The sequence below is a fragment of the Phycodurus eques genome, chromosome 13, assembly GCF_024500275.1.
Source record: "Phycodurus eques isolate BA_2022a chromosome 13, UOR_Pequ_1.1, whole genome shotgun sequence".
NCBI lineage: Eukaryota > Metazoa > Chordata > Actinopteri > Syngnathiformes > Syngnathidae > Phycodurus > Phycodurus eques.
In genome coordinates, this window is record NC_084537.1 from 23995200 (window position 1) to 24022349 (window position 27150).

The 27150-nt window shown below is 43.4% G+C and overlaps 2 protein-coding genes across 12 annotated transcripts in view; both read right to left on the bottom strand.

Moving 5' to 3' along the window:
- prkag2b (protein kinase, AMP-activated, gamma 2 non-catalytic subunit b) overlaps positions 1-15257 on the bottom strand; it is a 32532-nt gene extending 17275 nt beyond the window's left edge. Inside the window, exons 1-4 of one of the 3 annotated variants that reach the window (XM_061693533.1) lie at positions 15179-15257; positions 11843-12098; positions 9769-9831; positions 6440-6686 (exon numbers count right to left, since the gene is read on the bottom strand). In XM_061693533.1, the coding sequence (XP_061549517.1) occupies positions 6440-6686; positions 9769-9831; positions 11843-11926 (394 nt within the window). In that variant the 5' untranslated portion in view covers positions 11927-12098; positions 15179-15257. Of the gene's footprint in view, positions 1-2916; positions 3411-6439; positions 6687-9768; positions 9832-11842; positions 12236-15178 lie in introns of those variants that run through there. The other 2 variants (XM_061693534.1, XM_061693535.1) reach the window with 2 other exon arrangements.
- Positions 15258-15342: 85 nt separating this feature from the next.
- The window catches only part of kmt2cb (lysine (K)-specific methyltransferase 2Cb), a 91689-nt gene continuing 79881 nt past the window's right edge, over positions 15343-27150 (bottom strand). For 8 of the 9 annotated variants that reach the window (XM_061695056.1, XM_061695057.1, XM_061695054.1 and 5 more), the window contains 10 exons: positions 25940-26079; positions 25635-25739; positions 23188-24292; positions 22952-23088; positions 22725-22867; positions 20930-21098; positions 18776-18892; positions 18620-18693; positions 18011-18119; positions 15343-17148 (listed from right to left, as the gene is read on the bottom strand). In XM_061695056.1, the coding sequence (XP_061551040.1) occupies positions 17056-17148; positions 18011-18119; positions 18620-18693; positions 18776-18892; positions 20930-21098; positions 22725-22867; positions 22952-23088; positions 23188-24292; positions 25635-25739; positions 25940-26079 (2192 nt within the window). In that variant the 3' untranslated portion in view covers positions 15343-17055. Of the gene's footprint in view, positions 17149-18010; positions 18120-18619; positions 18694-18775; positions 18893-18915; positions 19647-20929; positions 21099-22724; positions 22868-22951; positions 23089-23187; positions 24293-25634; positions 25740-25939; positions 26080-27150 lie in introns of those variants that run through there. The other variant, XM_061695058.1, reaches the window with a different exon arrangement.

Sequence of the window (27150 nt, forward strand, 5' to 3'; positions counted from 1 at the left end):
TAATGTCATAATTCGCCGACGTCGCCATTCTGTACAGTATATTTGAATCCAAAAGCTACTGTATTTTTAGCGTTGTTGCGTGTCTTTTGACGTAGTATAGTAAATATCTGAACCCCAATAAAGTTATTTAAAAAAAATAATAATAATTTTTAAAAACGTCAGCGTTGTGGGACACACAACATGTCTGAGACAGACGACACGTAATGCGTGGATCAGACGACATGACACGTTTGGTCTTTCACGATTTCCCCATGTCAGACTACGGCAATAAAATCTTGTATTCCAATACCACCGCATCCCATCTTTTAAGAACACTGGGCTTTATCTTTTATCTCAAACCGTTACCATGCCAACGACAACAACAATAGATCGTGCAAATTTATTCTGGAATAATAAAATCCTCGGGAGAGGATGCTCATTCCTGGATTGCTTGAGGTATGTTCACGTATTTTGAATACGATACGGCTCGCAAGCAGGCAACAAAACGTTCTGTAGCAGAGCAGGCTAGCGCTAGCACTAACAGTTGTAGGTAAACATGCCGGCGTTCCGTCGAATCGTGCTCTAAAGTTTTGGTGTGTGCGAAGTAATTTAATTGCGATAAAGTAATTTAATTTTACGAAGTTAGCACCCATTATTTCTGTCATGTTGGTTTAACCTGACTGAAAACTTAAACCTATGTCAGTGGCCAATCCTTGAATCCCCCCTACAGGTCATTGTTTTACCTTTTGTCTAAAATGCTAGAGAATACTTTTGAAGATAGTATACAGTACACAAGTATAGACAGTCCTGTATATACAATAAATTTAAATAGACACATTGCTCCATCTTGCGATCGTTTTTTTTTTTTTTTTTTTTTTTTTTTTAAACTCGCTGATCGGTGTGGGGCCCCAAAAATCCTGAAATCGTGTAACACCTACATTCAACAATTGAAATTTTGTCACTGTTAGGGTTTTTGAAGGCAAGGGAGACAAGGCAAAAACATGGAGGACCCAAGTGCAGGAGTCTCAAAAAATGATATTTAAGTTAAAAAAAAAAAAAAGAAAAAAAAAAAAGGCAAACAAGGAACATGGAAAAAGCAAATTAAACAAAGTCCCACAACTGATAACCAAAGTAACAACGAAACACTTGAATAAACCTAAAACTGGAAACAAAGCATGACTGGTGAAATAACTGAGCGGGAACCGGCGAGTATGATGTGGCACAGACAGCGACAATGACAACGACAATGACCCGATAAGAACGTAAAGAAGCCAGGGAACTAAATACAAACAGCGCGACGAGGCAACGAGGAACACCTGGACAAGACGCGAGTGGCTGGAGGGAGCTGATTAGTTGACACAAGGTCGAAGGTTGATGAGAACAGGTGGACAACATAACTAAATGAGCACACAAAAAAGATGAAAAACATGGAACATAGGAAAACATGAAACCAAACACAACATAGACCATGACAAATGTGTTATTAAACACTTGGTTAGCAATCATAATCCAATTAAACAACTTTTTAAAAATATGAAGTATTATTAAAATACAATTTGCATATTTCTATTTGATTTCTTTGGTGTTTGCACAGAAACGAGCACTTTAGCACTTCCCGACATACAGTCAAGCATCACCGCCAAGGATAAAAAAACAAAAACACACACACACACACAAGCCTGGGGGGGGGGCATTTCATTTCTTATTTGTAATTCTTCCCTCCATTGAGAGTCCACGTGGATGTCACTCGTACGGCCACGACACATTCTCCAGATCACATGACTGACGCTTTAAGGAGAGCTGTCGGCACGTCACACCGCGCACGCCGACAGAGCCGCATATGGCCGGGTTTCCAAAGTGCTTCCCTCAACGGGATGACAGGGCGCCGCGTCGAGCCTGCACGTGATCCGAGAGGCAGGACGGAATCGACTCATGACGGCAATTCGCTCAAACGATCTCTGTCGGTTTTGAGTCAAGACGCAGTAGTTGTTGTGAGGAGGCTTCTTTGGAAAGTGGCTGACACTTTCAATGTCGTCAACTATGACTGTGCATTTTGTCCAAGAATTCAACAACGCACAGCATGTAGTGCGTCTTGTCATTTATAGTTGATAGAAAGTAGGCTTTACACGATCAGGATTTTTGGGGCCGATCGGCGAGTTTAGAAAACCGATCACAAGATGGAGCAATGTGTCTATTTAAATGACCTGTTCATTTACTGTATATACTTGTGTACTCAATTGCTCCAAAAATTATATTTACAATAAATAATGTATCTTCGTTCCTCGATTTATGCCAGTGAGGCATAGTGACAGACAGAACAAATGATAAATGGTCTTCTATTAGATGGCAGGAAGTACACAAAGTAATGTATCCAATTTTTGTGACATGTTTGTTTGTTGGTGTACCGTGAGATTTTTCAATTGTAAAATATGTTCTTTGGCGCCATAAGGGTTGGAAAGCACTGCTCTAGTCAGATCGTGTATTCTAATCAGTCAGGTCAAACCAACATTACAACATGACAGAAATAATGGGTGCTAACTTACTGTAATTAAATTATTCTTAATTAAATGACTTCACCCACACCGAAACTTTAGAGCGTGATTCGACGCCCAGCGCACCTGCGTCACTACTAAACATTATCATTTTAAAATGCTTGCCATCTCTCAACATTATTAAAAGTCAAGACAATTTGAATTTGGGTACACGAGGACATGAAGCAGATGCACATGATTTTCCTACGTGGGCCAGATCTGGCCCCCTGTCCATTAATTTTGACACCCGTGATTTAGAGTCTTCAACGAACCCAACGTGCACGTTTTTGGAACGAGATTTGAACCACGCTGCCAAAAGCTTGAATCCGCTAACAGAAAATTCAAGCGGATAGTCTCCAGATATACGGCGCATAGAATACGACGAGCATGCGAGAGCGCGGGTTACCCGACAAGCAGGACGCCTCGGACCGCTGCCTCCCTCCGAGCCCATCTTGCTCCTTGCGTTTCTTGCTCCTCCTCAGGCTGCCGAACCTCTTCATGGAGCGCCTCGGCGGGTCGCGGGCTCGACGCTGAACTTGGCCGTGACCATCCGCATTACGACGCGGCAACACGACAAACGGGCTCTCGAGACGCTCGCGCCGTTCCCTTCCTCACAAGCTGTTTGTCTGCTAGGGGAAGAGATGGAGCACTTTTCCTTGAAAGGAGAGGCAGCGATCTTAATCTTAAGGCAAAAATCAAGAGATCCCTGTAAAGGTTAATCTTGCATATCCAGGCTTATAAAATCCACAATCCTTGGAGCTGGGCATGACAAGCAGTTGAGCTGTAATTTCTGCACGGCTTCGGTCAAAAGTTGTCCTCCCTCGGGGCCCTCCCGCCTATCAGCTGCATCCGTCGTAAATTGTCAGGTGCAGCTGTGGGTGGCGTCTCTTCTAATATAGCACCCGCGTTTAAAAAAAAAAAAAAAAAAAAAAAGGAGGGGGCCAGCCTGCCGGTGCGAACATCAGCGATTGGCCGGCATCTGCGTCTGCACTTGACCCTCCTCCCGCTGCACCGCCCCCTCCCAGAGAGTAAGCTCAGCCGAGGCGCTTCTGAAAAAGCTCCTTGCACTCTGGAGAACGAGAACAAGAACAATCAAGCGTGTGCCTCCGAGCAGCTGCTGCTGCTGAGGGCATTTGCGCTGTCAGCTGTCAATAACTTTTTTTTGGGGTGGAGACCTTTAAGAGACGGCAGGGTTGTGGGGGGCGGGGCGTCCAGTTTGCACTCAGCTGCAGATGACAGATGACGCTAGCTATGACTTTCCATCATTTAATGTGACGTAAGCTCTCGGTACCATCCATCCGTTTTCTGTAGCAATTTTGTTATTTGGGTTGCGGGTGAGCTGGAGCCCAGCGTACACCATGGACCGGGTGCCAGCCAATCGCGGGGCACTTACAGACAGGCATTCACATCTATGGACAATCTTCAGTGAACTTAACGTGCGTGTTTTTGGAATGTGGAAGAGGAAAATGCAAAAGCTTGGAGCAGCCGAGATTTGAACACGGGAGCTCTCGCCTGCGAGGCGGAATTGCTAACCACTAGGTCGCCGTGATTCAATTCACTTCACTTTTATTCGCCACACATTTCATATTGAGGAGCAGATCCAAGACACTGCATGAAAACTGGAAATTGTCCACAGGTGTGAACACACCTCACCCATGACCCAAATGACGACACAGGAGGCCCGGAGCTGAGATTTGAACGCAGAACCTCATGACTCTGAGGCAGACGTGCTAACCACTAGGCTAGCGATCCTCTAAGCACTGGCGGATATAAATTTAAGGCCTCAGATATGAGTGAAACTTTGTTTTTGAATGTATTATTTCGATGAATGTACAAAGGTGCATCATGCTGCCCTTGGAAGGTCAGTGTTCTGTTCATTTTTGGAAAGTCCAAAAAAAAATGCCCCATTCCTTTATTTACTGACAACAAGCAGTACGCTATAGCAACATAGAGAGCGAGAGAGCGAGAGAGAGAGAGAGAAGAAAAGGAGCAGAGGGAAGGCGAGGAGAGAGCTGGAGCTGCCAGGAGAACCGGGTCACTTCCAGATAAGGCCATGCACGGAAATTGGCTTCAGCGGGAAGCCAGCGCCTTAAAAAGGCCCGGCAGATGAGATTCAGAAAAGATGCAGATTGTACTACTACCATAGTTGTCATCTGGTGATCCAAATCATACGAGTCAAACTAAATGAATGACAGAATGTCAACACACGCTGAAGAAAGCAAATTGAGCTTTCAGCGCACCCTTGAGCCCGATGTAAGAAAGCTACAAGCATGTCCCATCACAGGTCAGTGAAAGAACAGAAACGCTTCTGTAGCTAAAAGAAGTAGTGATATTCACTAGAAAGGACAACGTTTAGTTTTTTTCATAAGCATCCTCTTTAGAAAAATGATTATATATACACACACACACACACACACACACACACACTGGACATAAGGGTACATATGAACCAATTAGCATGCTTGGGGCCCTCTAGTGGCCAGGAGGCAGCAAGCAGCCTCTCAGCCTCTTAGTTGACAAATGCCTGAGGTCAGCTCGACGTCAATGAAGCTAACACACGTTTTTGGATGGTGGGAGGAAGCTGGAAAGAAACCCACGCAAGCGCGAGGCGATAACGCAATCTCCAGACAAAAAGACCGAGGATCAAACCCAGAACCTCAGGACTGTGAGGCAGCCATACTAACCACTACCCCCACTTTTCTGGTAATCAGTTATGGCCATGACATACCACCCAGTATTTTCCAGCACTTTCACTTCCTGTAGGTGCAATGTTAAGCCACACTGATACTTTTTGTCTATTTAGCGCCAGGAGGAATCCTGAGAAAACAGGAAGGCGGTGAGCTCCTTTTTAGGCTCGTCAATAAAAAGTACAAACTTTGCGATTGCAGTCGCCCGCTCAGAGGAAACGGGGCAAGAATGGCCGCTTTTCCGAGCCAAAAACACGAGTCATCTTTGACGTGGTTTGACGCTCGATGTTTCCAGCGGGCCCGTCTCCACGCAGTTACGCAACCGTTGGGCAAGCCGCTACCGCTCCGAGACTTCTTCCAGTCGCTCTCATTCACGTTTGGAGAGCAATAATGTGTACTTCCAATAGCGCCGGCGAACAAGTATTTTGGCACCGTGCCCACCGGTGTAATGGCAAACCCGCAGCAGAATCCAACCGGGTTGTTCAGTCTTGCGACCATGAACTGAAAGGATGTTAAAACAAAAGAAGAATCATAACAAAACCAAATGTTTCCTTTTTCCTTGCTAACAGAGGGAACATTTCACACTGCACAAGCGATCACTTGCCTGGCGCACCTCGGACACTGCACTCACAAAACAAAGCAGCGAACGGTTCACCGCGAGGGAACCGTGGCTTTCACTTCCTTATTGACATTTTCTTGGAAGTCAGAATTCGCAGCACGAAGAGATGAGAAGAGTACAAACACGCGCACGCGCACACACACACACGCACAACAGTCAACTGCTAACATTAGCTGCTGGCTAGCTCGCTGACTTGCCCTTTTTTCTCTTGGTCATGCAGTACGGTGGGTCTGCATGCACCCAGGGACTGAGGGTGGTCTGCTCGCCCCACCAAAGCACCTTGGCTCCTGGGCACGGTCTTAAAAGTGTCTCCCTTGAGTTATTATTTTTGGACTGACACAATTGGACAACAATGTGGTGTTTTTAAGACCTTTGAAAAGTCGTTTTTTTGGGTGGGGGTAATCAAGTCCTTAATTTTGGAAAATTAAATAGTTAACACTTTTTAAGGATCAACAGACAACCTGAAGAGTTTTCAAATGTTACTTATGTATTAAAGGCTTTATGATGGCAACAATTTACCAGCGGCAAAAAAACTGCCTGAAAATGCGACCGACAATCTCATCACAATAAATGATGAGATGCGGTGGAAAGTGCATTCGGCAAAATTCGGTTTTTGGCCTTACCTCTGCGGGCTCTGGAGAATATCTTGATGCTCGCTGGGCTGGTGCCAGATGAGGAACGGAAGATGCCACTGAAGCTGAGGCGGCGGGGGGATTTGGGCGGGGAGTTCTGATAGCAGGAATAGGAGAAGATGCTCTTCGGGGAACCCGAGCCGGACTTGGACTGCACCGGGGCCGACTGCGGGCACGGCGGCGGGTCGGCGGCAGGCTGTCCGCCGGTCAGGCTGGCCGAACAGACGCAACGCTCCCCCTGCGACACCATGAGGATGCTCTTTTACGATGCCGCACGAGGAGACTTGTGAATCGTGATCGCAGTGTTGGAAAAATAAGCAAATGTAGAGAAGACATGCGTTGTGAAACACCAGGAGCTGACTGCACTTCCTAAACGCAAGCTGGCGCGCGCGTCTCCTTTTTTCCCTCAGATATGCTAGATAATAGCTGCCAGATAACTGCACACGGATGCGAGCGTAAACAACAGCTCGTGCATCGTCACAGCTCACACATACTGCCCATTTGATGTCATTTGTTTCTCAGCGGGCTGATGGAAAAATTATGTGGTGTGGGGGACGGACCAAGACATTCATCACCCGTACATTTTTTTTCCCCCCCACGCACACTTTGGATCGAAAGACATATACAGCGCCAAATGCAAATGCAGTGGGACCCCTCAATTTGCGGGGGATCGGGACCCGGCTGGACCAGAAATTGCAAAAATCTGTGAATAATTCACGGCCAATATAAGTTTTTTTCCACTCAAAAAGTCTTGAATGAACAGGAAGAAACCACCAATAAGCATTTTCGGGGTTGGTTCCACTCCAAAAAAGAAAACAAAAAATTGGGGGGAAAAACAAATCTGGGAATCGGCGAATCCGTGGGTGCCAAACGGCGAGTATGTGGGGGTCCACTGTACACCGTACACATCATCTGACCAATGATTACTGCAACCTTCCTGACTCTGTGGATTATTTTGGGTTCTTGTTTATTTTGCAAGGTGGCTGTTATCATAACTGGCAGGAGAGGAACAAACTGACGCTTATATAAAATATGACGTGTATGTTGTGCGCTTGCATGTGCGTGAGCGTACCGACAGTACAGCTTTGACTTTGTCGATTGTTTGGCGTCTTTCTGTTAGTTTCTGTTGTACAAGGTTGAGATTATCAACTGACTGCTGAGCTACGAGGGAGGAAGCTACCACTATCTTGTATTATCATTTGGCCTTGGCAGCAATATGTGCAACTGAATGTTCTCGTTTGACATTTTCCCTCAATTTCTTATGGATGATGCATGAACCATTCAGTGAGTCAAACGCATGAGGAGAATCTCTTGAAGGTGCGCAAAATGGTGCTGATCCATTATTTTGAATGTTTTGCCTTGGCAAATGTCTGAGCTGGGAATTCCAGTTGAATGAATCTGTGCTGGCATTTAAGATGTTATTGTTAAACCAACACTGATATCATCATCCTTCTCCACTTCCCCCTAATAAATGTCATGCTCGGCTATGAACAACATATCAGCCTCGCCCTCGTCAGCACCTTGGCGCTCGCACTCTGACAATCACCAGACGGCGTCTTTCGCAGTGTTTTGTATGCCTGCGAAGTTGTAGACAAATGCTGATCCATTTGTCGTGCTGATAGCAAAGCAAAGCAAAGCAGTCACGGCAGCCGATCTGGCCACAGACGCAAAGAGGCTCCTTCCTGGCCTGCTTGTGCCAACAGTTAATCTTTTAACCATTTGTTAACAGACTGTTCCGTGATGCCGGTCGAGCTCCGATTTCGTTTACTTTTCAAACTAAATTCCCCATTGGGATCAATTGCATCTGGAATAATTTGCTCTAGAATCCGAAATGTTGCAATGGTAAAAACTTCCATCCATCCATCCATTTTCTGAGCCGCTTCTCCTCACAAGGGTCGCGGGAGTGCTGGAGCCTACCCCAATCGCAGGGCACATATGCAGGGCAAATAAACAACCATCCGCTAACATTCACACCTACGGGCAATTTACAGTCGTCAATTAACCCGCTACGCATGCTTTTGTGATGTGGGAGAAAACCGGAGTGCCCGGAGAAAACCCACGCAGGCACGGGGAGAACATGCAAACTCCACACAGGGGGGGCTGGGGATTGAACCCCGGTCCTCAGAACTGTGAGGCAGACGCTCTAACCAGTCGTCCACCGTGCCTGTGCGCACACGCCCGTCTCCTCTTGTTTGCAGGCAACTCTCATCTGGCAATATTGTGCAAGAAGAAATTCAGACTTTCGTGAAAGGAGGGGCGGGGCAAGGCCGGACTCGTGTGAACTGTAAAAATAGTTCAGCGCTAAAGCCAACGGTGAGCCGTTGTATCAGGGCAGACATTAGGAAGAGGCTGCTTTTGTTGACGCAAATCAATATCCTGTATAAGCGTGCTCTCGATAATGCACGCTTGGAGGGTTGGAAGAAGATGAACGAAGGCCTCGTTAAAGACAAAATCTACAAGTTAGTGTGAGCTGGAAAACAAACAACTACCAAACACAGCAAGTTAAATCTCCCTGAAGGTGTGAAATAGGGAGTTTAAACAACAACTTTCAGTTAAAATAAATACATTTTAAAAAGCCTCAAAAGTAAAACAAAACACTTCCGCTCAAGCAGGGTACACAGCAGGAGGTAATCAGACCAGATTTGAGAAGCAAACCCCTTCTGAAGTCGGATTGCTCTACAAGATGATCCTGACCAACCATCCTCTGGTGCGGGGTACAAGAGTGAATTGTCGTCCCCGATCAGCTGGGGAAACCCGTCAAAATTGTAAATGTTAAACCTGTTCAATATTTGTGATACAAATCGGTTCACTTACTTATACACTTGAAAGAAAGGCGACGCAAGACGTTAAATTAGCTTCAGCGAGTCCTTCTCCTCACGTCATTGTTCAACACCCAAACCTTCACCTCAGTCATCAATATTACCCCTGACATCCTCAAACTTGAATACGGTTTGTTACAAAACACAGTTCAGTTCAGTTCAGTTCCAAAAGCAAAAAAAATTGGAGGTCGGAGACAGTGTTCAAGTTTGGAGTAGAGCGCAGGCCTCCACCAAGGCCAAACAATCCGAATTTGGATCAGCAGCAAACTGTACAGGTTTCGGGATACCCGCCTCTTGCATACGCCTGAATTTTGTCATCAAGATACACAAATTATTTGCAAAGGCCCCATTCAAAAAGATCCTTAGTTGGATACAGATCAAAACGTAATGAGGTGCATCTGTGATGGTCGGATCAGTCAAGTAGTTAGTAGTCTTCCTCGCTTGCAAGCGTTTATGGCGAATGGAAGTAAGGCGAGTGTGGAAATGCTAGAAATTCTTTACCGTCTTTGGGCTTCTGGCCGAGCAAATCATTTCCCCCTGAGGAGAAGCAAACGGCGAAAACTCCTGCATGAAAGCAGAGACACAAAAAATACAATAAAAACGGATGAGCAGAGATCGTGCAAAGCCAGGTGCTTCGGTTTGGACTAAAAGCAGCAGCAGCAGACAATAAGGCAATATTGCGTTTCTGTAAAAACAGGACCTCATTTGATTACGACTTGGGCAAATTGTTTCTCTCATAGCAAAGATAAAGCTTTACATTCCTAATTGGCACACAGTGACAACGTGAGCGCAGCACAGAAAACATGCTAACGTGATTAGGCGCTGTGATCAACTACTCTTCTTTTGCAGATAAAAAGCTGATCTTGCAGTTCCTGCAAGTTAGCTGGAGAGTGGCGGCATTGGCCAATAAGATGGCTTTCTGCCATCAGCAGAGGGTTTGAAGTCCGCGCCATACAGTGATACAGACCTCAAAGAGTTCAAAAGTCTCCCTGGGGGGTCAGAGGAGGTGAGAACAACAAAAAACCACAGAAACAATATGATAATTACAAGCAAGCCTGAAAGTTCAGCAAATAACTCATAAGCCACAACATTGGGTACAGGAGTTGAATTGACACTTTGACGAGACGCGTGTATATTTCATATATATTTTTAAAATGTATTAAACAGTTCCTACAGCAAACTTTGTACATAATTTACCCTCACGGAACTGAGCCAGTTTTAAGGGGGCGGTCCTGTTCAACGAAACTGAGCGACCCAGTGGCAAGTATGGCTTTTGTTACCATGACAACCGGGGTGGAGCTAGGGAGTTGAAAGAGGCAAAAGGCTTCAAACTTGTGCAAGTGGGGGCAAAAAGTGAGCACCTTGTAAGTAAAGACGTGCCATACGATTAGTGTGTGGATCGTGCTTGTGGCGCATGTGGCAGACACTTTGCCAAACACAAATACCCCCCCGGACCCTCATGAACCCCCGCCCCGACCCCAAGTGCGTCAACATCTTCAGTGAACAAGCTAGTGTTGTTAGCTAAAGCTAATATGCGTATTCCCCAAAAACTCAACAAAGCTCTGCTTGGCTTTGACATGATAGTGTTTCACACACATTTTTAGAAATAGGCAGTGAACAATTATGGTTGTTTCATTTGAATTGATTTGCCTAACCGGACGGGCGAACAGCCACTCCAGAGACGCAAATATTTTAAGCCACATTTCCATAATTTCCCATAGTTTTTTTTTTTAGTATTATGATGTGACGTTTATCAAATATGGTAACAGCAATAGTGAAACAGCGTCTATCATTTTTATGAAGGGAATTTATTTTTTATAGAATATTCCTGTGTTTGATGCCATTTAAATCAGGGGTGGGGAACCTCCAGCCCACGTACGTACTGGGCCCAGGAGAGCATTAGAATGCAATTTTAAAAAATTAATACAGCCTCAGCTTTGACTTTAAGCATCTATCGATTTTCTTTAGTACTGGTCCTGGTTTATCCCAGCAGACTTTGGGCAAGATTTACACCCTGGACTGGTCACCAGCCGATTGTAGCACACGAGAACAACCAATCAATTCAGCGTGCAATGAACCCAGCATGCTTGGTTTTTTTGATAGTTGGAGTACTCGCAGAAAAAATTAAACCCATGCGACCAAGGGGGGGAACAAACCGAGGCCCCAGATTCAAACCCGTAACCCCAGAACTTCGAGGCAAACGTGATAACCGCAAGGACACTGTGCTGCCCCCCCAAATAATTCCACACACAAATTCTCATAGCATAGAAGAGATAAATGGTCTTTTTCATGGACTTGGGGCAGCCACACACCTGCAATAAATACAGTAGAGGGTACCTAATAAAGTGGCCGACTGGTGTAAATAAACAGCAGCCGGGAAGCAAAACTTTGCTCGCTACAATTCAGTGTCGCAGATGGCATTGAGGTCGGGAAAAAAAAAAAAGCGAACGTTTCGCTTTTAGAAACTGAGCTCATGGCATTATAGGCTGTCAATCAAACCCGAGCGTCGCGTGCTTGCCCATTAATTAGCCGATGCCCTATTTGCCGAGCGCCGACGTACACTTGAGCGACTTACGGGCATGTTAATACGCAGACTTCTCCTCCTCTTGGGCAGCTTCTTGGAGCCTCCCTTGCCGGCCTCCATCACCGTGCTCCCCATGTTTCAAGCAGCGAGGACTGCGGACCATCGGCAAACCTCGTCGGAGTGGAAGCAGCGGGGAGGACGCCCCACTGCTCCACCAGGAAGTAGGCCGAGCCCGCGGCGGAGGCAGGGCACGCGCCGACGAATGGCTTTGGGCCGCCGCTTGTTTGCAGGCGTTACGGTACATCCGCTGGGGAGGGACCGACACAAAAACAGGACACTTTGAAGCTGAGCCCACAGGAACCGCGACACATCGCTTGCGTGGGTCGTAAACACCGAGTGTACTACAAATGTACTACATGAAAGTCATTTCGGAAGTTTGTTGAAAAATCCTCGACAGACGTCCGTTACGTTTCAGAGACGGCGGAACCGGGGCCACTTGCCCCCACCACACACTTTTGTACTCTCTGGTGTCTGGTGTGCCACACCTTTGCTCGGGCTTTTTTCAGGAATGGAAAAATGTGATCACCCCTGCAGCAGCTTCTTGCCTAAGCTTCACGTCTGGTCATGGTACATCATTCCAATCGCCTGATAGCGCTTTATATTGGGCGGGATGAGGAGCAGGTGTGTCCCCCACTTAACATTTGAAATTGTCATCCGCTAAACAATTTCCTAGCAGAATGGGGAGGACAAGTTACTCTTGACACATTTAAGATGTCCAATAACCTGGCCTTTGCTGACTTCAATCTGAAGTGGGGATACAATTTCTTTTTTCTGGCCCGATTATCGGTGTGAACTCTGCTTAAACGTGATTGTATCAGATGTTCCACCAGCAGATGTCACTCACACCCCCCTTACAAAGAATATCTAAACTAGAAATATATAAAACATGTATTATTAAGAGTCCTCCTCTAGCTAAATCACTGTATGTACCATACAAATTAAACCAAACAACCAGTCCATATTAAAATCTAATGAAAATGAAAACAAAAAATAACCATACTGTCCTTCGATAAGAAGCTTAGGTCTACGTCTGACCTTGTGTTTGTAACAAGAACCCTGAAGATGTTTTTTTTCCTTTTCAGATTACGAGGCGTCATTGTAGAAGCAATAATGTTTAGTTTTTTTTCTTTTCTTTTTTGTAAGACATTCAAGGTCAGCGTTGAAACAGCATGAAACATTAAATTGGACTACCGGTTCTGGGGAAAATAAGCCTCAAGAGTCCAACAAAACCCGGGCGTCAAAATTATAAACTCCGAGGATTTTAAGGATTAACATGATCGTAACAATATAGCACAAAATGGAGTGTACAGTGCATTCATTAATTACAAACTGCCAAACAAATGAGAGGGATTCGGTGTGGTGACCCCTGACAGGGCAAGCCGAAAGTCACAACCACAACTTGTTGTACAAGTGTCTGGCTACTCAGTTTATCGACCAATACGGTGAACCCCCGCAAATTTATGTTTCGCCATTCATAAATTCACATACTCTAATTATTTAGTTTTTAAAGCCACCTCCATTTATTCGTCGCTTTTGTGCACTGGCCCCAAAAATAACATTGCTTTGGCACCACCTTGGTGCCTTGGCGCTATGTTAAAATTAGTTGGAGAGCATCTTTAAGACAAATGTGGTACTTTGCCACCATCCTATTACATCTTGGCACCAAGGAACTGTTGGAGTGAGTTGAGAAGCTTCATTTAGAGAACAGTAGTACTTTTCCACCATCGTGTAGCATCTTGGTGCAAAGGAACTACAACCCCAATTCCAATAAAGTTGAGACGTTGTGTTAAACATGAATAAAACAGAATACAATGATTTGCAAATCATGTTCAACCTATATTTAATTGAATACACTACAAAGACAATATATTTAATGTTCAAACTGATAAACCTGGATTGTTTTTAGCAAATAATCATTAACTTAGAACTTTATGGCTGCAACACATTCCAAAAAAGCTGGGACAGGTGGCAAAAAAGACTGAGAAAGTTGAGGAATGCTCATCAAACACGTGTTTGGAACATCCCACAGGTGAACAGGCTCTTTGGGAACAGGTGGGTGCCATGATTGGGTAGAAAAGGAGCTTCCCTGAATTGCTCCGTCATTCACAAGCAAAGATGGGGCGAGGTTCACCTCTTTGTGAACAAGTGCGTGAGAAAATAGTCCAACAGTTTAAGGACAATGTTCCTCAACGTACAATTGTAAGGAATTTCATCATCTACGCTCCATAATATCCTCAAAAAGTTCAGAGAATCTGGAGAAATCACTGCAAGAAAGCGGCAAGGCCGAAAACCGACATTGAATGCCCGTGACCTTCGATCCCTCAGGCGGCACTGCATCAAAAACCGACATCAATGTGTAAAGGATATCACCACATGAGCTCAGGAACACTTCGGAAAACCAATGTCAGTAAACACAGTTCGGCACTACATCCGTAAGTGCAACTTGAAACTCTACTATGGAAAGCAAAAGCCATTTATCAACAACACCCAGAAACGCCGCCGGCTTCTCTGGGCCCGAGCTCATCTAAGATGGACTGATGCAAAGTGGATGGTATGAGGCTGTGTTAGTGCCTGAAGGCACTAACTGAAGGCACACACTGAAAGGTACATACAGGTTTTGGAGAAACGTATGCTGCCATCCAAGCAACATCTTTTTCATGGACGCCCCTGCTTATTTCAGCAAGACAATGCCAAACAGCATTCTGCACGTGTTACAATAGCGTGGCTTCGCAGTAAAAGAGTGCGGGTACTAGACTGGCCTACCTACAGTCCAGACCTGTCTCCCATTGAAAATGTGTGCCGCATTATGAAGCGTAAAATACGACAACGGCGACCCCGGACTGTTGAACAGCTGAAGCTGTACATCAAGCAAGAATGGGAAATAATTCCACCCACAAAGCTTCAACAATTAGTGTCCTCAGTCCCCAAACGTTTATTGAATGTTGTTAAAAGAAAGGGTGATGCAACACAGTGGTAAACATGACCCTGTCCCAGCTTTTTTGGAACGTGTTGCACCCATAAAATTCTAAGTTAATGATTATTTGCTAAAAACAAAGTTTCTGTTTGAACATTAAAAATCTTGTCTTTGTAGTGTATTCATTTAAATATAGGTTGAACATGATTTGCAAATCATTCTATTCTGTTTTTATTTATGTTTAACACAACGTCCCAACTTCACTGGAATTGGGGTTGTCCATTGAAGGGAGCTGCGAATATTTACCACCAATCTTGTGGCATCCATTGGAAACTATATTTTAAATTGTTACTGAAAACATTACCTGTGCAGTTGACGACGGTTGGGTATGCACACACACACAATATGCTTACATGTCCACCCATCCATCCATTGTCCGTACTGCTTCTCCTCGCGAAGGCCTGCTGGCGCCTGTCCCAGCTGACCCTGGGCGAGAGGGGGGTACACCCTGAACTGAACAATATTCTAACATGTAAAATAGTTTATTTTTGTAAATGTTTCTAAATTCAACTCCACAAATTCCATACTCTGTACACTCCAAAAGGCATTTTCAAAAACAAACTGCAAAAAAAAAAAAATAAAAAAAAAAAAAAAAAAGAAGGGTGGGTGGGGGGGCTAGGGGACTACTTTACATGACCAAGAAAATGATGAAGCACAAACACACTGGCAGGATGATGTCGTATCATACAAGAGAGGGGGGAAAAAATATCCAAGAAACAATTTTGTTACAACCATTCATTGAGAAAATATATACAATTGAGTCTTCGGAAAGTTAAAAAAATACATGCCATATACATTACAAGTTCTAAGACTGTCTCCAAAATTTTACAGTCCACTTGAAATTGTGCAGGCAAAAAACGCTTCCATTTTCTACGCATGTGACGTGTGACTGTGTGTTAGTATAAGAAATAGTTCTGATTAAAGACAATGCCATTTCTATCCAAAAGAGAGAGAAGCGACGGTGGCAAAAGTTCCCCGGCAATTCTTTCTGTCAAACAAACACACGCGCGCACACACCCACACACACGGGTTTGTCGATGTTATCATCATCATAATCATCAGACACTTGCACCTTGTTTTAAAAGCAACATAATTACACGGTGTTCCTATTTGTGTTAAAAAGTTAAAAAGTTGTCCTTTTGGGTTTCAAAACCTAATTCACAGTTCATTTAAAATCAAACCTGATTAACAGCAAACAGACGCAGACAATCTGTCGCCATTTGGAGAGCTGATATTTTCATTCTGCGACTGATCATTTATCAACAAAAATAGTTTTCTTTCATGTTTGAGTGGTTAAAGTGTGTGTAAGTCACAAAACACTACAGCTACAATACCTTACTTTTACAACAAAAATACTTTGTGAATTATTGTGGTTATATTACAAATTCTGTACATAATAATCATAATATATACTCTCAAACAGAAATAACGTTCAATCTTAAATAAATTTCATTGACAAACAGAACAGGAAGGAGGAGAAGAAAATCTAAAAACACCCAACATCGAGAAGGTTAAGGTAGTATTTGGTCGGTTATTCCTATACTTTTTCTTTATGTACATTTATACAAAAAAGTAACAGCGTCGTCTTCTAACTTCACAAAACATATCTAGCCTTCCTTAACTCGTCATTCATGTAGAGAATCAAATTCATTCACTCGGTAATAAATACAAAATTCCACACAAATCACATGACAGAGACCTATGATAAAACTGACTCATGGAATCAAGTATTTTTAAAGTTGTGTTTGTGTCCATTTTTTTTTTCATTTTTGTTGTTTTTTTAGTGCAAGTTAATATTCCCTTCGCAGTATTCATTGCTGTACATTCCTCATTCAGTGATGTCGACATTTAGTCATACACGTACAGTATGTAGTATGACACACACACACACACACACACACACACACACACAAAAGGGCCTGCCCTTAGTAAGCAATAAGGCCGCACCTTGCACAGTGCTTTCTCATTCGATGGTGAATTCCACACCCGCATTTACAGACACAGACACACACACACACGCGTTGCAATAAAACAGCCTCACACATTATGGCACACATCGTGTCCTGCTACTGTGTTCCTTTCACCTCCATCCAACTCGCACGACTTCTGCTGGTTCACAAGACGACTTCAGTGTGAAACTGAGCCTTCTTGGCATCCGCAGGCGAGAAGCAGGAATGCTTTTTTTTTTTTTTTTCCTTTTGAAGGTTCGTCATCATTGCCCTCTCTTCGTTCAGTTGATCCACTTCCTGCATTCTGGAGCGCCACAGTGGCACGCCAACTTGTGCTCACTGGCAACGGGGTCGAATTGGTGGTCGAAGCACAGCTGGAAAACAAACGAGAGCAGACGCGTCAGCGACACAGTAGCTCGGGTTGCGTTTGTCTCGATAAGGCTGGATTTACACTGGAGGGTTAAAGTGAGACATTTCCAATTTTTTGCTCTCAAGTAGCACAATTTGGATATGCATTATGGCAGCGTAAAGAGGAAAACAAAATCTGATATCTTCAGATCAGCATCAGAAAATGGATAGATGTTTACTTCTATGCTGTCACTATTGTTGATGGTTGTGGTGTGATTCACATTCAGTTTGGGTGTCCGCGCATGTGAGTTGTTTCATGTCTCGTGTCACATGATATACAACCCCAATTCCAATGAAGTTGGGACGTTGTGTCAAACAAATAAAAACAGAATACAATGATTTGCAAATCATGTTCAACCTATATTTAATTGAATACACTACAAAACCAAGATATTTAATGTTCAAAATGATAAACCTTATTGTTTTTAGCAAGTAATCATTAACTTAGAATCTTATGGCTAATGATAATTTGCTAAAAAACAATAAAGTTTATCAGTTTGAACATTAAATATCTTGGCATTGTAGTGTATTTAATTAAATATAGGTTGAACATCATTTGCAAATCATTGTATTCTGTTTTTATTTATGTTTAACACAACGTCCCAATTTCATCGGAATTGGGGTTGTAGTATGTACACGGAAAGAGACAAGCGAATTTCCGTGTGCTTGCCGCACTCGCATTGCAACAAAAAGGTCGCCCAGCACGCAAACTGCTTTGACTTTATATGTAACCACATCGTGTGAATGGTTCAATTTGCACCTGGTGTGAACACAGCATTAGTCATATAATTAGAAATAAGGTGGGATTAGAAAACTAAGAACATCTACCTCCTCTCCCCTTTCAATCCGGCGGATGCAGCTGATGATGATTTTGTAACCCCTTTCAAACGTTACCACCTCGGCAACACAGTTTGGGGCACAAGAGTGGTTGATGTACCTGATGAATAAAGAAAAAAAGGTAAACTTGTCATAGCAAAACCATTGTGTGCATGAATGATCAGTCTTTTTAATTTCACATTTGGATTGGCTACAAACACTTAACTGAACAAAGACCTCTCTGACAAGCCTTACACAGTATGAGCCCTTCAGTTAGTATGATTGTACAAATCAGAAATGTTTCACGGAAAGCATTATGCCAGTATATACTGTACATGCAACAAGTAAAATAGTTGAGTTTTTGCTGATGTACGACACAAAACACATTGAAATCGGCAGCCTGGGGCAACCCGCCTACATATAGTCAAGGTCATGATCATGAGTGCATTGAGACTAACTAGAAAAGCCAAAGGCGAACAGACATCACACTCAGCTCGCTCAGAGATTTCTGCATAATGAATGATACATTGAGTGCTTTGTCCAAGTATGACATTTCTAACGAAAATCCTAAAAGCAAAACTGTCATTACACATTTAGAGTGGCAAAATCTCACGTACGTACCTGGCGAGCCCTCCTGATCTAGTTGCATCTACAACATGCTCGCTGTCGATGCGGAACATAAACACTGCCCGATTCTGGAAAGCAGATGGTCAAAATCACCCTAAGTTTTTGCTAAAATAACAGAGTTAGCTGATACACAGTGAAATGGATGCATACCTGAGATCTATAGACCTTGTCCTTCCTGATGGCTACCTCATTACGGAGGACGGTTCCATTGTACTCAATCACCATTGTTTGTCTCTCCATGTCTCGAGCAGCAAACAGCCCCAGGCCCTGCGAATGTGTTATTACAGTACATTTACATTACAATACCAAAATCATTCCACAATACAAAGTAAATTAAGTTTTAAGTTCTGGATTTTAAGTAAAATCAATTCTTGGAAATATCAGTACATTAAGTGGGGGGTTTGCTCACAAATAAAATTAATGGTCTCTTATGGTCATGATTTTTTTTTTTTACGGTAATAGAAAATCAGTCAAAAATGCATTGAAAAACAACAACATTTTGTTCTTTTTATTGAGTGAGCTAAGTATACATTCAACCAATTACCGACACTCCTAAACTTAACTGGTCATATGTATTTAAAAAAAAAGTTAAATTTAAAAAAAAAAAACAAAAAAAAACAATAACACCTGTTCTATAAGTCTTACTTTCCAATCTAAGACTAAAGATGTCTGATACGAGATTGCAGACCTGCACAAAACTGGAATGATTTACAAAACATCATACAGTACAAACGGCTTGGTGAGAGGGTCAATTATTGGTGCCATTATTCCAAAATGACCAATTGCCACAGTCTGGAGCGCCATGCGGGATCTTGCCTCGTGGAGTTGGGATGATCGCAAAAAAGATTGAGCAGCCTCAAAGTACAAGACAGGAACTTGTTCATGGTCTGAAGGCAATGGGGTCCTCAATTGGCAACACACTGCGCCATAATGCACTGAAATCTCGGAGTGCCCGCATGGTTCCCCGGCTCAAGAAGGCACATATGGAGGGCAGGCCCACCTTAAGTTTGCCAGTGAACGTCTGAATAACACAGAGAAGACTTGGGAGAAGGTGCTGTGGTCAAATGAAACCAATGCCGAGTTATCCGCTATCAAATTTGACCTGGTAAGTTTGGAGGATGAAAAAAAATGTCTGACAGGAAGAAAAACATCGCAATCAAGCACAGAGGAGGAAAAACTACTTTTTACTGCCGTTTTTTTTTTTTTTTTTTTTTTGCAAAAGGTACAGCGCAACTTCACCTCTTTGAGGGGTCAGTAAATGGAGCCATGTACTGTACTATTATACTGTAGTTTCGTCAGCAAGAACACAGAAAATGTGTCCTTCCAGCAGGAAAACAACCCAAAACAGTGGGTCAAGAAGAAGCAGATTAAGGTCATGGAGTGGCCTGGTTCGTCTCTGTACCACAACCCAATATAAAATCTCTGCCAGGAACTGAAGGGCGGCACGGTGGCCGACTGGTTAGAGCGTCAGCCTCACAGTTCTGAGGACCCGGGTTCAATCCCCGGACCCGCCTGTGTGGAGTTTGCATGTTCTCACCGTGCCTGCGTGGGTTTTCTCCGGGCACTCCGGTTTCCTCCCACATCCCAAAAACATGCATTAATTGGAGACTCTAAATTGCCCGTAGGTGTGAATGTGAGTGCGAATGGTTGTTTGTTTGTATGTGCCCTGCGATTGGCTGGCAACCAGTTCAGGGTGTACCCCGCCTCCAGCCCGATGACAGCTGGGATAGGCTCCAGCACGCCCGCGACCCTAGTGAGGAGAAGCGGCTCAGAAAATGGATGGATGGCTGGAACTCATGCGTCAAGTTTCCAAGCGGGAGCATATAAACTTGAAAGATTTCTAGTGTTTCTGGAAAGAGTGAACCAAAATTCCTCGTGAGCTGTGTCAAAACTTGGTTACCTCATCGCTCTGCACAACGATAAGTACTTATGTTTTGCTGAGGGATCAAACACTTATTTCACTAAATACAAAGCACAATATATTATAACTTTATTTCTTTTTTTTCTTACACATTTGTGACAAATATTTTATTACCAAAAAAAATCAATAAAAAAAAAACAAAGAGTTAATTTCGTTTGTAAGTGAGAAAACTTACAAATTCAGCAGGGGATCAAATCATTATTTCCCCCACTGTATCTACTTTAAGGCCAATGGCATTAACCTAACAAACAAGCATACGGATGAATTGCAACACATTATTACTTAAGATTACAGGTTCATCCAACACAAAGTTCCAGACAATTCAACCAAAACGGATGAGAAGCGTTTTAGACTATTTAAAGCACAGTAGTTTTGAAACTCACTTGTATGCGAGAGCGGGCTAGGTAGACATTGGCTCTCCACTCGCTTTTCATCCAGCGGTACTGCGATGATCTGGGGTGCACTACTGGGGGCTTGCTGTGAGGTGCGCCACCTTCTCCTTGGGCCACATTCTGGTTAGACCTGGCACTGCCACCGGATACCGCCTGCGCCCTTTAAGGCAACGGATATTAATAAATAATATGAAAATATAAAATACAGAGGGGCCTCTCTGTATAACAGTAACTAATTTGAGCAGCATAATAACAATAATAATGCACACCGCTTATGTGGTCACGTTGCACAAAAAGGGACCCACAGTTACCACCGTACTTGGTGTTCATTTATTTTATATTTATCATAGAAATATTTACTGTAATTATGACTTCACTGCTGCATTAGCATACATTAGGTCAGTGACAGACTCCAGTGCATTCTGACTTAAGATCATTTATTTTATATTTATCTATAGAAGTCTTTTTCATAAAAATATTTACTGTAATTATTCAGACATGCAAAGACCAAAGGCATGAAAAAGGTGCCCAAAAAAAAAAACACTGTAGGGTGGGGACTGGGGGGGGATCTGCCGGGCCTGCGCAGATAATTTTTATTTTATTTTAACATAAATTAAGCAATCTGGAAGACTCTGAAGAGTACAATCAGGCACAAAAAAAATTCTTCACACAGGAAAAACAATTACACCGCTCAAGTACATGTGGATGTATACATTTAAAATTAAAATTAAATTAGCCACATTTCTATGGTTTTTTGTTTTGGCCTCAAACTTGAGCCAGGCCCATCACCATCTGTATCTGATGCCTGCCACATGAATCGCATCCTCCTCTTTTAGCACTCTCATTCTAGAAAATAATTGACTAAAATCATTGTCTGTTTCACTTCATTTTTACTATTACCAACTTCAAAGGCTAATTAATCCCAAATGCATCCGCCAGGAAAATATTAAGTACAATATTTTTCTGTTTTATTGTCCATTTCTGAATTTGAAGTTAGTTCATTCTATGTTGTGACACAATCCCTACCATCGCTCCATCACTTAATACATTTAACATTAACAGCCGTAAACTAATTTGATAATTGTAGCCGCGTTTCCTAATTATCGGTAAATCAAGATGTACTAGCGGATCAACTCTTGTCGCCGATGTTACGTGTGCTTCCACAACCAGGGCCACGACCCGCAGCACCTCACCACGAAAATACTAGCGCAACAAATCAAAGTCGTAGTCTTGCGCACGAAATAGTTGATAAATAAAAGTAGCGAGCGACATTTAGATCACTGTAACGGAGTAAAAGTACCGTTACTTCTTACCAGCTGAAGAGGCGGAAGTGTTTTCTCTGGTCTCGTCAACTCCTGTGACTTATCCAAAGCAGGTCCTGAGCGCACAGGTGGAACCTCATGCCGAGGCGCTCGCATATTAGTCCGCCGCGGAGTAGTATTCAGAAATTACATCTGTGTGTGGATAGTGGATGTGTGGAATGGCTCTAGCTGCGAGCATTCTAGGAGTACGAAACAGCCTCTAATGACGGTGACCCCCACCCAGGAAAAATTCATTGGATCGATACGATTCATGTAAATGGCCTATTTTGAGTTCAAAATGGCGAATTTCACAAAAAGGAGACTGATTTGCATGTATGATGACTTCACTACTGCATTAGGTCAGTGACAGACTCCAGTGCATTCTGACTTAAGGACAAATTCAGGTTACTTCGCTGTCATAGGAATGGAACCCCGCCGTAAACAGAGGACCCCCATATAGTGATGCTACTGTCACCAAATATTACCTGATGACCAGAGAGGTGCGAGGAGAGCTGGTTCTTGGCTGGGCCCTGGCACTGCCAGCCAGATTGAACACGAGAGGCAGCTCCATGAGAGGGTTGCGTCCATAACGGAATGTGTACCTGTCACATGCTTCCACTCCAGGGAGCTGAAATAAGAATAAAACACTTGAATCATGATTGTGTCACAATCTGCATTCAAGTTTGATAACACTGTCTGAACTCCGACAAACCGATTCCGTGATCTTGGCAACAGCAGACGCCGTGAGCCCAAACAGGTCCTCCCCTTTGAGATAAACTGGGAAGAGCTTCAGTGTGCCCGATTCAGTTCTTCTTTCTGCAACAGGACCCAGAACCTTATCCCACACTCCTAATACAAGGAAGATCAGAACAGTAAAATGTTAAGAAAAAACACTCACTGTGGCTCAAACATATCTTTAAGGAATTTGACAGGCTTTTGAGGGCAAACCTTTAGCTGAGATGTCAGTCAGGACCATATCTTGGTAGCCCTGTTCAATGACTCTGATGGTAAACTCAGGTCGTCCATCTTTTTCTTCGACAGAACAGACATAGCGGCAACGGCGGTTGCCATGGCGCATGCTCCAGTATATACGACACGCCTCGTAGCCGACTGGAAAGATTGCAGTCGTGGAGTGGAAAGCTGCCATTTGCGTGGGCGTGAGTTGACCGATGGCATGTAGCACCAAGCTACCTATTCGAAAGGTGTAGCCCAACTCGGGTTGCTGCACAGCCGTTGCCATCTGGCGCATTTCGTCTCTTTGGACGTAAACGCGTCGAAAGACGGCGAAGCAGCGCAATTCGTGCTCCAGAGCATGTCCGGCCGTGCCCCGTGGTCTGTGGGCGTGGCACAGCATGGTCTTGTCCTTAAAGAAAGTGCAGTGAGCTTGCAGGGCACAGGTGAAATGGTAGACATTGGTACAACGTAAGCGGTGGCAGCCGCTGGTAGCGCCTGTCTGCTGGCAGTAGACGCAGCGCACTGTTTGGCCACGACGCAGCGCGAGCTCCACGTTGATAAGGGCGCCAGCTTGCGTCTCGTACACCTCTGTGGACCACAGGGCACAGTTGAGATGCACCCACGCATCCAGGTCTAGATTAAGCAAGCGAGCGGGACCGTCAGTGATTCCATCTCCGAACTGGTGGCAGAAACAACACCGCCTGTGGTCCCGCAGCGAAACGGGATGTCGTAAGGAGGCGCCGAGTTTCTTCAGGAGATCATCAATCTTATCTTCATCTGGGAGCTGAGAGTTTCCTCTAGGCACCACAACCTGGACGGTCCACTTTCTCCATCGAAGACCCTTTTGTCTCTTTACCTGATGCCAGGTCTCGTGGGACCTCGGCCGGGCCTTTAACTTCACCGTCACTTTGATGGCGTCAGACCTGGCTGTCTCCCCAGCCATGGGGAAGGAGATTGGGGGCGTGGATGGGGGAGAGTGTTTAGGCTCAAGCCGGGCTAGGCAATGAACATCCATTGAGGACATGTTGTTGTTGTACTGGTGCTGGGCTTTGCAGAAGATTTCTGTCTGATCCGAGGTGGCGAGATGGGTCAATGATTCCTGGAGAGAGAAAAGGGGGGGGGGGGGGGGTAAAAAAATAAAATAAAAAAAAGACAACTGTGATACCACATGGAAGGTTTACTGCATCTCCTGTACACTCACAGTTTTCACAGAACACCACTATGTTATTTATATTTTTCTTTTCAATTTTCTTCATATTGTCTCTTTGAATATGTTGGCACTAAATTCCTAAGAAGGGTCACCGGTTCGAAACCCGGCTCCAACTGTTCGCATGTCAAAGTGTCCTTGGGCAAGACACCGAACCCTAATTTGCTCCCAGTTGCCCTGGCAGCGCCTTGCATGGCACCAGTCGCCCATTGGTGTATGAATCAATGAATGTGAGGCTTTGTAAAGCACTTTGGGCACTGTGATGGTGTAGATAAAGCGCTAGAAACGTGCAGTCCATTTACCATTTACAGAATGACAAGAAATATCACATCGTATGGTCCTTTAGTAAAATTAATTGATGAAAGGAAAAGAAAAATAAGAATGTAATTTGGAGAACATTTACTGTGCAAAACTCAAAATCATTGCCCAGCACTCTCAGAGTACATAGGCTATTAAATATGTATTCATGTACATGGTGGTTGTGATAATGTGGGTTTAAGGTGTGCGTGTGTACTGTATGTGTGGGCATGTATGTGTTTTTATACATGTAGGTGCTCAATTGGTGAATATATGTACTTATGTATGAAAAGTGATGTAAATGTGTACTGTGTATGTATTAATTTGTACTCGAGCAAAAATAGTAGTACCAGCACAAATGCTTTTCAAATACATCTCTGACAAAAACTACAATCTAAAAAATACATCAGGACTCTACTGTGCAAACAAACAAATAACATTGCTGATATTAATATTTAATACACTATATATTAATATACTTTGAATCTTAAGAGGCCCCTCCACTTGGCTGGCATATGCAGTAACTTAATTCATTTCCGGTTTTCGGAGCAGCACACTAGCAGCTAGTGTGGGTAACACAGCTGGCTCGCCACGGAGCTGCCCCCATCGTAGTCAGACGGGCTGGGAGCTATTTTATTTTCCTTTTTTTTACGCGGAGGAAAATGACCATCAACAAACGTTACCGCGATTGGTTAATAGAGTCAAAATCTTATGTCAGCCAATCACATGCCATGGTACTTGGAGGCCAAGCGCGTGGTAGCTACTTTCTTGCTCACTGGCTACCTTCAAGTTAATATAACCCGCATCTCGTCTCATCCTCTACGGAACATTTTCGACTTCCGCGTAACAGTGGAACACGTGGCAACAGCCTGTAACAGAATACAACCAAACTGGAACTCTTGATCTCGGTTTGCTGTCTATCTATTTAATGACAAACCTTTGATTCCGTAGATGACCTGGACTGCATTGGTGAGGAGCAGTAGAGTAGGAAGCAGTTCTGACTGCAGAAGACCAGCTCGTCTTTGAAACGGCTGACAGATTCCTAGTGAGAAAAATATCTCCAAACAGTTAGAATCTGAGAGGGGAATTAAATCAAACCTCGACATCAGTGAATTATTGCGCTCGACTCGTGTTAAAAGTAAAAGGAGGCTAAAAACACTATTTAAATCACTACACATTAGCTATAAGACTAAAGTTGGGGTATTAAAATACAAATGTTGGTTTATATATGATATATGGTACCTTTATGTGAGAGGGGAGCTCTTTGATGGATTTCTGCACTCCATTTCCCAGGACCACCACTTTACAGTTGCAGCACCACTGAGGTTTACATCCAGGGCTGCCAGGAGTTCTCTGGTCAAGTCCTCGAGCTAGGGCAGAGCCTAAAGCAAAAACAAAATAATGACAACGTTTGACTACTTCAATTAAGCAGGCAGCATTATGGCTCTTAAGCGGGGTACCCACACACACCGATAGACCTCATTATCGGATGTCTCAAAAAATTCTGCTGACAGAGTTTCGTGTGTCAAGAGTGACTATTCTTCCCTGGACTGATCTGAAAAGGTGATTGTGTGTGGTGTGCTTTGTTGGTCATCTGAAGTACACTACACAGTATAAGAGCAGTAAAATCTAGTGATGCACTGAAATGAAATTCTTAGACGAAACCAAGGCCAAAAAACGCAAGAAATTATTATGCCAATTATTAGTTAAATTTCATTTATGGCTATGACTGCAGAGCTTGCCAACCTATACAAATTCACCTCCAGAACAATTTGTCTGAAGTGCCACCTTTTGGAAATAATTTCAAGAACATTACAACAGGACAGTTATTGCAGTATATTATGTAACAGGAAAAAAATAATTCTGCATACAGTTCAAAATCACAACATACACATAACATCATTAAAAAAAATCACAATCATTAATTATGGCTTCAATATTAGTTATTTTATGAAAATATTGCATCAACCTTGTTATGGCGGATGCAGTTGCAACCTGAATCAAAGTATATGAGTTCAACTTAACATTGTCAAAAATCTGTCAATGTATTAATTAGCCTTTACTGATTCTATTTGGAACCGTAGTAAAGAAAGCAAGTCTATCAAGTCGTATATCAAAAGTCAAAATTAAAACTCAGCACTCTATTTTGAAAACAAACAAATAACACTGCTGATAGATTGGATAGGCTGGTTTATGCACGGACAGTAGTTTAGGTTCCTATTTTGTGCAATGCACTTGTACAAATGTTTTCTCTTAAATGCTATTTTTGGATGGCCTCTATCTACCATTGCTGGTGAAAAAAATACAAATTTACCCATTGTGTGTGTGCGTGTTAGCTTTGAGCTGGCAATTTTTGTGAAAACAAATTAAGTGTAAATGTATTTGAACATAGTTTTAAAGTGAAGATCGACTGAGTGTCAATAAAACGACAAAGATAGCAACATTCACTCTTA